This window comes from Babylonia areolata, chromosome 8 (assembly GCF_041734735.1).
Source record: "Babylonia areolata isolate BAREFJ2019XMU chromosome 8, ASM4173473v1, whole genome shotgun sequence".
In the NCBI taxonomy this organism is placed as follows: Eukaryota; Metazoa; Mollusca; class Gastropoda; order Neogastropoda; family Buccinidae; genus Babylonia; species Babylonia areolata.
The window spans coordinates 39515704-39528354 of NC_134883.1; the positions used below are offsets into that span (position 1 = coordinate 39515704).

At 38.4% G+C, this 12651-nt stretch overlaps 1 protein-coding gene across 1 annotated transcript; it reads right to left on the reverse strand.

The window, feature by feature from the left end:
* Nucleotides 1-861: 861 nt before the first annotated feature.
* Nucleotides 862-10423, reverse strand: LOC143284799 (RNA-binding protein spenito-like). Its single transcript, XM_076591829.1, has one exon. It carries the CDS (start codon nt 10274-10276, stop codon nt 7979-7981), a length of 2298 nt encoding a protein of 765 aa, XP_076447944.1. The 5' UTR covers nt 10277-10423; the 3' UTR covers nt 862-7978.
* Between the last annotated feature and the right edge of the window lie 2228 nt (nt 10424-12651).

The following is a 12651-nucleotide window of genomic DNA, read 5'->3' on the forward strand; positions in this document are numbered from 1 at the left end:
TTGCAATAACTTTATGTACACACATCTTTACGCATGGATAAATATGAATGTCTGCATACTGTTGTATACATCAGATTTTTGTACTGTCACAGTAGATAACACTCAGGAAAAGTAAGGGAGGTGGAGGGGGTGGGTGAATAAATGTTGACATATTAAAGTCATGTATAACCAACTTGCTTCCACATTCTGATCCAAAAGACTACATGACAGAACCCATAAGCAAAGCGCATAAACATTTTTTGTATAATATACATAAACAATAGTCAACCAGCACACACATACATAAATATATACTCACATGTCATAAGAATAAAGAGTCTGCCATGGTGCCTCCCCATCCCTTCCTAACACTTAATGACAGAAATCAAATAGCTTACTAAACTGAAGGAGAAAAGTGAGAACTGAAGAACATCAAAAATATCAATCATGTGAATTTATATGAAAGTGGGGAAAAAAGTCTATCAAGTTTCATTCCAAGGTGAGAAGGTAGGGATACTGGATTCTGAACTTTTTTTCTTTTTTTTTTAAATCTTAGAAAAGCAACAAATACAGAAAATTTTGCTTTGAAGGGAAAAGGCCTCAGACATTACTGAAAACTTATACTCTACTACAAGAAATTTCTGTGTTAAATGAAATATTTTTAAAAAATAAAATAAAATAAATTTAAAAAAAACAAAACTTTCACCAACAGCCTTGAAACAAAACCAAAAACAAATTCAACATAAATCTCTCGATTCCATACAGAAACATTTTGCATCAAACTGCTTCTTGTGCCTTCTTTTCTCTTCAGAAGGTGTTTTGGGGTGGTTGTTGTTTTTTTGGGTGCGGGGGGCCTGGGGGTGGGGGTGGGGGGAGGGGGGGTTAAATCATGGCAGATGAGGTAACAGGAATCAAGACATCAGCAGATTTCACCAGTATAAAAATGATTTCCACATCACTCTGAAGAAACTCTTCCCCACTCCTAGAGCAGTTACTGTCATAAGGTAATGGAAATGTCTAGGTTCCAAGGCAGCAAAACACTGAACACTTTTTAAAGTAGCTTTGTTATGAATTAATGTGGAAACATCATATATCTTTAAAACATAGTACTTTTTATTTTTTCTTATGGAGAATAATTCAGACACAAACACACAGATAACATAAGGAGATGTGGAGGGAGAGAGATGGGGAAAGAGAGAGAGAGAGAGATGCATGTATAATACTGGTAAAAGCAGTCTTCATATCTACTTCATACAGAAAACCTGATTTCTCTACTCTCTTAAAAAAACAAACAAAAAAACACCACACTTTTAAATGAAAAAAATTCACGGTTTTATGAATTTCCCATCATCTGTCTCCAACACACAAAACAATGGAATGTGCCCAATGGTGCAGGGTTCACATCGTGAAGCTTGATCAGTCTGTGATGGCTGTTCAGTAAAGAATCCAGACCGTTTTTTATGTCAGATGGTTCCAATTCCAGGATAGCTGCCATAATTTTGTTTTGTTTTTAATGCATTTTTTGTCCAAAGATTTGACTGGTTTGCTTACTCTTCTTGGAACAGTCTTGGAACAGTATGAATCAATCTATCTTGACTTTCCAGTGTAAAGAACAGTGGCTATCACCTCTAACAGCTCAAAGAAAGATCAGAACATATCAAAGTAAATCAATTACTCACAAATATTAAACTCAACACAACTTTCAGACACAAAGTAAATGTTTATCTCATGCATAAAAAAAGTCCCCCCCCTCTCTGTCTTTAGTTTAAATATACTAATGAAGTTTTAAGATGATGTGCATTACAACTGATATCATATTACAATTAATCGGTTAAAACCCTCTTCATTTCCATATCGTCGCACATACAAGTTCATCAACCGCTAACAATACCAAATTCTCAGGTTCTACAACTACGAAATTTCAACAACAACACACACACAAAAACCAACAAAAAACAATGTCATCAAATAACCAATGCAATATGCCCACAAAAAATCGTAATTATGTTAGTATGTCCGTACAGGTATTTTTTGTAGGTGTCTGTGTATGAACAGACGTGCATGTAAGGATGTTCATCATGAAGTGTGTGAATATCAGTAATTGTATGTTCACTTTCCTTTGCATGTGCAAACTGATATCTGTATACATGTGCATGTGAGTGTGCATGTGTGCATCACTGCAGACAGGCACATATCTTTCATGTGTGTGAACAGATGTATACGTTTTATGAGACATTTAAAAAAGCAATTACTATATACATTCCATGAGTAACATACTTTCTCTCTCTCTCTCTTTTTTTTCATTTTTTTTTCACAAGAAATGAGCCAAATGTTTACAATGATCATAACAGGACACATTTATCATAGTTAAGACAGATAAAGAGCAAACCAACGGAAAGGGACTGAACACGATGTTTTGGTTTTTCATTTACTTTTTTTTTTCTTTTTCTTTTTTTTTTTTTGCTGCCCCATTGTCTGCCATCCCCGTGGCAATACCCTCACTATTCAGTATTCATCCCTTAATCTCCACCACACAGCTTCAGTCTGTCAGTCTCTACAGCACTACTACAGGGAGCTATTAATGTCATCAAGAGGCCACCCACTAGATGACACCCTGCACTGCTGCTAAGGCAATTTGGTGGTGTCCAGAAATGCCTGTCCTGATTCAACACACACACGAGACTCCAGCAAGTACAACTCCTGCAGACAACAATAATCAGTCAGCTCAGGAGCCAGACCGATTGTCTCCTCAGGAAGGGTAGACAGCAACCACCACCACCACCACCCATGAATCTGTGCATCTACCAAGAACGCCCACACAGAAAAATCTGTTGTGATAAAAATAAATACAAATACCAATACAAGAACTCACAACAGGCATGGAAGTGAATGGGAAATCAAAATACAGTATACTATAAGGGAAAGGTGACAAATAAAGCAAATAACTTAATCATATCTCTAACATCAAAATTATGTACAGAGATTCACAGAAACTGTTTTTAGCACTGTGTTAAGTGCTTCACTCTGAAAGCCAAATTACCTGTCCAACAAATACATCTGAACAAATTTCTCTCGGAGTTTACTTACATTTATACAAGGACAAATCCTTCCTAACTGTGATCAGTAAATAAGTAATGAATCATAAAAAATGAGTGTTAATTTGATCTGGAAAAAAGTGCTCTTTTTGTCTTGATCAGTCTATAATGAAAACATCAAAACATATACATAAAACAGTTAAAAATCACTTTTTTTTTCAGAGAACATACATGTATGCAGATGTCCAGCCAAAAATCTAGGTGCATGTAATATCTGGCAAGGAATTAATAAACTTTGATCTGACCACACAAACACACACACGCAATCATATGATAGCCATCCATTTATAAATTTCTCTTCATAACACATCTGCAGTAATGTTTCCATTTAACTTTGTTCAACTCATTTGTTTTCAACCATACTGCCTTAGCATACACAACAACAACAAAATCAGGTTACCACTTCTGTGGACAAAGCATGTGGCAGCATGTTCCGAGTTCAAACAGTGCTGGTCAAACATTTTTCACTGTTTTCTTTGACATGTATATGTGCACATCCCTTAAACCTATAACCCCCCCCCAAAAAAACACACAACAAATTCCATGCTGCTTATTGGTGCAGTGGTGGACTTCAACGACAACAAAACATCAAAGTTCCCAATTTTGCCCCCAAAGCCCTAATATGGGCCAAGATTTAGCTCGCTTCCACTTACCCTGACCCCATTTCCAGTTGTCTCCCCTCCTCCCTCCACTACAACTGGGATTCCGATTCATGCATTTGTTGTTTTTTTTCAGACAAGGTGATAAACCTGAGTGTGTGTATACCTGCATGCATGGCAAGTTTAAAAAGGAAACAACAGTGTAATGTCAAAGCTACCCATACGCTCTATCCAAGACATCTACTGTTATCCAAGAAGTTTTCATATTGTGTAGAAATCTATCATGTGAAAGTAGCACAATGAATAGTCAAATCCATCTGTACATTTCATTGGGTGTGGGGGGTTGAAGGCTTAATCTTAATATATGACTCAATAACAATCTGTAAGAAAAAGTAGTATTTTTCTCTGCTGGTTGTTTAACCATAATCGGCTGCTTTTGATGCAATGAGTCTGACACTGTAACAGGTCGATAAGCTATGGTTTGCTAACCACAGTAAAAAATGCCGTTTTACTGGAACTTCATGAAGCAATCATCTCTCTCTCAAGGATGGCTCCCTGAAACAACTGATATTCAGTGTACTGGATAAATTTTGTTTTGACTGGACTATATTCATACGTAATGTGTTATTTTTCATCCTGATAATAACACACACACACACCTCCCCTCTCATCCATCCTTTTGTACTTTTTTTTCCTCCTTTCTATAACATTCGATTTTAATCAACTTTTCTTTTTTTAAGTTAAGTCAGTGCATGTTGGCCACCAATGACTGATGTTTAAAAATGGGGTTGTTGTTGAGACTCACTTTGTTTATACGCATGAGCCAAAAGAGCACAGTACAAATTCAGAGTCTGAGCTACTTCAAGGTTCTCAACGCTATAAAATAAAATAAAAATTAATTCTAAAAAGTAGATTCAAGGCAGTGAAAGAGTCACAAAAGAAAAAAAGTGAATTTGACTATACTATAAATAGCATATCCACCATATTCTTATTCTTATTGCTTACAGTCCAGCCGGCCACACAGGGCCATATCAGGACTGTCAAACCATACAAATGCTAAACCGTGTCAACACAAAATTGTCACATTTACAAAAAAAATACTAAGACAAACCCATAAAACACAGTTCATGACACAGTATCCCAACCATTTAGCTCCTTACGGCAAGGCCATGCTGAGGACGACAGCCCATCCGCTTAATTTATCATCCCCAGATTACAAAAAATCGTAAAAAACACAAAAAAAACCCCAATACTTCAAACCCAAACAAAAAATACATAAAAAGGCCATATATGCAAATAAACACTGCAGAACGAGCAACTAGCGCCAATCCCAGTATTGACATCTCACTACCTAATCACCAGAGCAAAACAGCACAGATAGTACGTCATAGGCTGCAGAAAAGAGCAAAAAGTGTCAAGGCTTGCTTGAAAAAAGAAAGGGGAATGGACTGAGAAGGCAGAAAAGGAGACCACAGTGAAGAAAGAAAAAGGGCAGAAACAAAGAGAGTGATAGAAAAGAGGAAATTTCTAGCACAAAAGTTCCAGAAGGTGGGGATCTATTTATGCTGAAAGACTCCCGGCATCCCCACGGGAGAAGCATATCCACCATACTTAGCTCATTTGACTGCACTATTCGGTCTCATACACCCACAGACAACAATCTGATTGAATAGCTATAAAATAAAAAGGAAAAAACCACAAAAAGGGGAAAATAAAATGACAACAAAAGCCCCATTTCAAGTTGTCTTTTAAAAGTGGCAATTTTCAAACCTCATGGTAAAATCTCCACAATATTAAACACTGAACAATCAGTTTTGCAACTGCTTTCATCAGAACAACATAAAATTGGAGAGCCATAATGGATTCAGTGACACAATACTTACCTTTTAATGAATTTGAAACACACAATTATTCTCAGCACATAACAAATAAATTGTAATGATACTGATAAACACTGATAAATTGATATACATTTTATGACTTTTTTTTTTTAATTAGGAAGAACAATACAACATACATGCGTAGGCGAATGAGATTTACAAGATTATTTTGGCAGATGCGGATAAACATGTAAGAAATCATGTCTAGTATACAATGATGCCTTCATAAACAAATAACATGATGGTCAAGCCACATAACTTTTTTTCTTTTTCTTTTTTCTTTTGACAAGTCCTGCTAACCTTAACCTTAAATTAAGGCGATGTAGAAAGGTCATACACCTGGTCTCTGCTACAACAAATAAATAAACCACTACTTTCTTGTTACTTTGAAATCGAAAAACTTTTGGTAAAGGTCAACAAGAAGTTTCAAACTTTTTCAAAACTTGAGGCATCATGTAGCTGTGTGTTTTTGGTCAAACAAAATATGAAATAGACAGAGGTTGTTGTCTTGAACAATTTAAATACTGGGTGTAAAAATGACAAATCTATGACTACCAATGGACCATGATGCAATTGATCAACAATTCCAAGACATGTAATAAATCCAGCATTTAACAAGAAATCTTGGTGTGTATGCACACACACAGAAACACATACTTGTTACACTTCTGCCTGATTGCAGTCATCCAAAATGAAATTATACAATGTGACACAAACGGAACAATTTCATCATTCATTGAATCATTTGCTTTTTACAACCCAGCCAACCACAGCGGCCATCTCAGGGCCAAGTCAGTCAAGGGAAGGTTCTTCTTCATGATCTGAAAAAGCTAAACATAACTGTAGTTGGTTGCTGGAAAACATCAGTGGTGAAAAATATCTTTAAACTACAATCATGTTTTCCAATATATACAAAGTCTCACACAGATAAAATAACAACACATATATATGCTTAAACTGAAGTGACATCAAAACACACACAAAAAAAGATCAAAATAGATGAAATAAAGATTACTTTTTCTAATTTTTTTCTACAGCTTTTCCTTGTTCACATTCTTTGATCAGGTGTGTGTGTGTGTATGTGTGTGTGTGTGTGAAAGAGAAAGAGAGAGGGGGGTGGAGGGGGTAGAGAGAATGTGTGTGTTAGGCATGTAGATGTGTGCGTGCGCCCGTGTGTGAACTTGTGTTTATCATTTGTGTGTGCACATGTGTAAAGCAACTCAAGGTTTTAAGTATAATTTACATGGCAGGCCTTTGAATTTGCCTCCCCTGTGGAATCAACTATTTGGGAAGGCTAAGCCCTGTGTGTGTGTGTGTGTGTGCGCGCGCGCGCGTGTGGGTGCGTGTGCACGCGTATGTTTGAACATATAGTTTGTGAATAAAATATGTGCATATAAAAAATATGTACATGTATAATTCATAACAAGATTCTGGCCCTGCAACAATCTTCATTGTGAAACAAACAAAACCAACATAACAACAAAAAATCCTTAAGATACTCATCTATAATTTGACACCAATGAAATAAATACTAACATACACACTGTGATAGAGAATCTAGTTTTAGATTAACCTTGCTGCAGCAGCTTTTTCCCCCTAATACTGTACAAAAATTACTACTTCGTTGCTATTGTATTCTCTACCCTCAGCAATTCAAATTTACTCATGTTCAACATGAAATACACTATACAGGTTTCAAGTTAACTATTAAACCTCTGCATTTCTCATAAATACAGCCCAAATCACATCTGCTGTCAAGTCTGCCTCTTACTGTAACTCACTCAGTCATTCTTTCTTCAGTCTTGGTCACATCATCATCCATTTATAGCAGGGAGGTAAGGAGCAATTGGGAATCATCATGCTCAAATATTAAACCACTGAAAACATAATCCATAGATGTGTCTAATGTTTGTATTGTTTCATTCAATTTACTGTGTCTAATGTTCACAGAGTTTCATTCAATGTACTATGTCCTGTGTTTGTTTTAAATGCCCACATGAGAAATAAAATCTGATGTTGTCTCTGATAAGACAAATATTCATCATTCAAGAACAGCTATTTACATAATAATGTGAAATTGCTTATATTCTAAAATCTGCTTGAAAACAAATCTTAAAGAGCTGAAGACTTTTTTCTGGCATGATTTACAAAAACACAGTTCACCAAAATATAGAAACATGTTACAAGTCCACAATATTTCCGTAAAATTTCCACAAAGTGCATGACAAAACAAGATTGTTCAAAGTAATACACCAAAAACCAACAAACAATAAAGCAATGTCCATTGCAAACATCTGAAAAGATCAAAATAAGAAATGTTCAAATTGTTAAACTGAGTGTAAAGAAGTGAAGTGTTAAACAAAGTGTAAAGATGCGAGTAAGTTTTTGAGTCTCTCTTCTCACATCACTCTGCTTCAAACAATGCCTAGTTGGCCCCAACCACCACCACAACCACCAAATATTCCTCTTTCACTGAAGTAAATTCTGATGGCAGTTTTGGTGAGCGTTTGAGAAGGAAGTTGTAACCAAACTGACATGGAGGAAAGGCATGCAGCACACCCACGTTTTTGTCAGAAGTGGGGTTGGGTGGCAAAGAAATAACACCGGCTGCTTCTTTCTGCTTCAAGTAAGAAACTAAATTCTTCAACGGGCGTTGCTGGGCCACACCCACATGTTCGTCATAGTTCTGCAAGGTTGAAGGCATGGCCAAAAGAATGCAGTGACCATGTCGACCAGCACTGGAAATACGTCGTCCTACATCTTCCAGCTTGGGTTGGTCAAGGCGGAGGCGCTGGGTGATACGAAGAACTGGTGCCTCTGTGGTGGTGGGGTCCCTCATCAGTGTGTCCACAATGGTCACGTCACCGCTGACAACATGCATGCGGGCAGCAAAAGCACTGTTTTTCAATATGAGAGCTCCGTTCCATGCCACTGGTAAGTTCTTTGCAAGATCACTCAGGCTTCGGATATGGTCAACTAAGTCTGGGTCACCTGTATCACTTCTACTCTTTTCTTCCCGCCGCCCCCCATCCCTATCCCCCACTTCACCACGACCACCACCACCACGCATATCATCTCTAGCACCACGGTCATGTTGAAAATCTCGCCTGTCAGGTGAACGACTTCTTCTTTCATAGGGTGGTCCACCCCCGTAGTCACCTGGAGAACGAGGTCGACGTCGTCTTTCACTTTCGTCAGGATAACTGGGCCACTCTTCACGACCACGTCGGCCTTCCATATTAGGTACATCTGCTCTGTGTCGATAAGCCTGTGGTTCTCTATCTGCAAACCATTCTTCCCTGCGAGTAGTCCCACGGTCCACCTGCCCATTTCCACCAGGGCTTCTCCACGTGACCCCTCTGTCAAACTCTCGTTCAGGGACAATGTATGGTCTGGGAGGAGGTCCTCCATGAAACACTGGGTTGCTGATGTGAGCAATGTCAGCAAAGTCTACACGCAATCGACGATCAGGCCCACCTAAGGGACAACCACGCATTTCCTGACAAGCTGCTTTAGCAGCATCAATACTATCATATAACACATATGCAAAGCTCTTTCCAGAAGGCCACTCAATCCTTTGAATTGCACCAAACCGATCAAATTCTTGTTCCAGTGTTTCTCTTGAAACCCATGGACCAATCCCACCAACCCACAGACATGTCGTTGGTGTTACCTTGCCATAGCCAATCTTACACTGAAACTTTCCAATGTATTTGCCAGACATTTCAACTTTTGATCTATGCGCACAGTCCAAGTTGACAAACTTAATGAATGCATATGCATTTCCCTGCCCTTTCTGTGGCCTTTTGATATCAATGTCTTCAACAAAACCATACTTTTCAAAAATGTGCCTTAGCTCCATATCTGAGATGTTTACATCTAGATTTCCAACAAACAGAGTCCTTGTGGCTTTGTCATCAAACTCTGGATCAATGTGGTCCAGATGGTATGGAAACTTATCATTTCTTCTTCCCTCATTATCATGCATTGGAGGACTGGTGAACATCACCAGGGCACGTTCTGGTGGAAATGGTGGGACTCTTGCCGCCATGCTTGGCAGTGGGACTTGTCTTCCACCCACAATGGGGCTCCTTGATATGTCTGGAGGCATTGGGGGTGGCCTGTATGGTGGTGGGGAATTTCGACGGTTATGAAAAGAAAAGTGGTCTCTGTTACTGAATTCACTTGGGCTACCACTTCGCCTCTTGTTATAGACTGGTTCAATCCGAAAAGGTCTGTCAAACAAATCGTTTCTCCCTTTGTGCTTTGCTGATCTGGCATCCTCAGGGTATCTAAAATTCAAATAAGCTACTCTCTGATCCCCAGAGAATGTCACTTTCACGTTCATTTCCCCGAATTTCCAAAATTCATGCGCTAAGGTGTCTTTGAGTTCTGCATCTGAAACCTTACTTGGAATGTTTGTAATGCACAAAGATCTGTAATCATTGTCATTTTCTGTAGTCCCAGTGCTGCGCATCGGTGGCATGAAACTTTGTTCTTGCAATCTGTCATCTCTAAAATGTTTGCGGGAAGGTTCTAAATCATCATAACCCCGAAAAGGTTTACCCTCCCTAGACCCTTCGCTAATAAACTTGCGTGCACTTCTGCGATCAAAATCTGGACTCAATCTGTCCCTCCCCATTCCATGATCTGGTGGGCCATACCCTGACGATCTAGAACGCTTATTGTCTCGAGGAGACGCTTCTCTATCTTGACGCTTCATTGTTATGAATCTAGCAAAGATGAAAATAAATATAATGATCAAAACCGGTAACTTAGCCCAATAAATGCGCCGCCATCTTCCCGACAGGAAGCTGTTCAAATAAGATTTTGGATACTCTCTATATTCTACCAATAATAAATCAATATTAACCAGCAGCTTTAGGATTTCTGTTTAAGCTAATTTTATAATGACATATAATACAAAAGGCTATTTGTAGGAGGTAAAAGGGATGTAATTAATGATCTAGCTACTTGCGCGAATGCATCAACAAATTTGCGTATGAATACAACGCAAGCAGAAAGTAGACCGTTGTTGTCAAAGAAAACGTCACAGACGCGCACATTCCCATCAACCACACTCACACACGCAATCTCTCTCTCTCTCTCTGTTGCTTTTCCATTAGTAGTTTATTTTGCTTCAGTTGTGTTTTTCCTATCTGTTCCATTTTATCTGTTTTGCACCATTTTTGTTCTGATGTGCACCAACTATGTCACTAGAGCTTTACAGCTAAGGACATTAAACATTTCAGTGTTCAATGTTCTCGGTTTCTCTCTGGCACACACACACCTCCCTCGCATCATTCAACGAAATAGGTTATACAGTATATTTCATTGCATATGTGTGTAGGCATGATCACGTAGAGAGTCGGTGACTATTTCATTGTCTTTTTTAGTTCATTTAATTCTTTCCAGCTGCATGCTTACACCTGTCATCATGCTTTTGATGAAGGCTTTGCAGCCGTCAGCAACAGTTTAGCGCATAATATGAACTGCGTGGTACATGCACAAATTACAGTGGGTATACAATGTCAGTTGCTGCGGGTTATTCCTTTGATGACGATGTTCGTTCCAATATCTGCAATTTACCTGCCATATGTGCTTTCAGTCACGGCCAACAATTGTCGAATCTACGTGCACCATAAATCTGCCGCCCTGTGCGTTTTGGGGGTGTTTTTATCTCCTTTGACGCAGACTGAGAATACCGCATATAAAGTACAGCGCGGCTCAGTGACGAACCTCCACACGGCACAGGCACGTCAGTACACAATTTCAACTATTTAAGTTCTGTTCATAGCCTATTCCTCATCTTTTCAGGCCACTGACTCGGAAAGACACCCATGCCGGCTAATACACCTCCGGTTATTCCATATGATTTGCATCTTTGCAATGAGACGCTTATGTCAGTGGAACAGAGTCAAAAGTCTTAATCCCTGAAGTCCATATATATATATAAATCAAATGTTTCACCACTGTCTGACATTTCTGTAAAATCATTCATCACCTCTGATAACTGTGTAACATAAGAACGTCCTGGTCTTACTGAATGCCATGTTGGCATTTAGAAAATAAGTCACTTTGTTGGTCATATGGTCTACAATGGCATCTCTAATAAATGACTAAAACTTTGCACAGAACACATGTAAGACTTAACTGTTCTGTAATTTCCTGCTGAAGAGTTATTTTCTTATATATATATATAGATAGATAGATAGATAGATAGATAGATATATGGCAGTTACATTTGTTTTTTTCCAATCTTGGTGTAACCCGGCTGCCTTTTTCTAATGATTTAAGTTGAATAAAAGAGATAACAGAACTGATAATTCTTTATGAGCTTCTTTCAAAACTCTTGAGTGCTGTCAGATCCGCCGGCTGCCCATTATTAGGGTTAAGATTCTGAAGCTTATTTTCAACTGCTTTTGGCCGGAGTTTTTATGACTGAATATCATTTAATGTAATACCGTACATCTGATGTTGAGGCAGATAGCTCTAAATGGGGAACATTATTTGTGTCTTCCCTTATGAAAACACTAGAAGAAAAAAAACAAGTTGTTAAGGGCATCTGCTTTTTCTTTGTCAGTCTCTGCCACACTCCCATCTCAGTTCTCACTCCAGGGGTCTGATGCCTGTGGTCATGTTCAATTTTCCTCTATTTCCAAAAACACTTTGGGTTGCTTTTACAATTTTGAGCTATTTTCTTTTCGTGTTCCCGTTTAGCTTTCCTTATCTTCTTTCTACGCTGATTGCGCAGTTTACATTAAAGCTGATAATCCGAACCATCTTTATAATTGAGAATTGAGTGGTTAACATTTTTTTTTATAAGCATTGTATTTTTTTTTCTTTTCTTTTTCAACAATGATTTGTTCATCCATTGTGGTGTTACTTTGGGCACCACATACCTTTCTTTTTGGTATACTGGCCTCTGTGGTGCAAAAAATATGTTTTTTGATAAATGACCAAAGTGCTGTCAGTGTGTGTGCTTGTATGCACTGACTCGGATCTATACAAAATTTAGATCAGTGGCTTGTGTGTGTGTGTGTGTGTGTGTGTGTGTGTGTGTGTGTGTGTGTGTGTGTGTGTGTGTGTGTGTGTGTG

What these genes read in the sequence shown, in the direction of transcription:
- LOC143284799 (XM_076591829.1), bottom strand. Translation starts at nt 10,276, where the DNA reads ATGAAGCGTCAAGATAGAGAAGCGTCTCCTCGAGACAATAAGCGTTCT.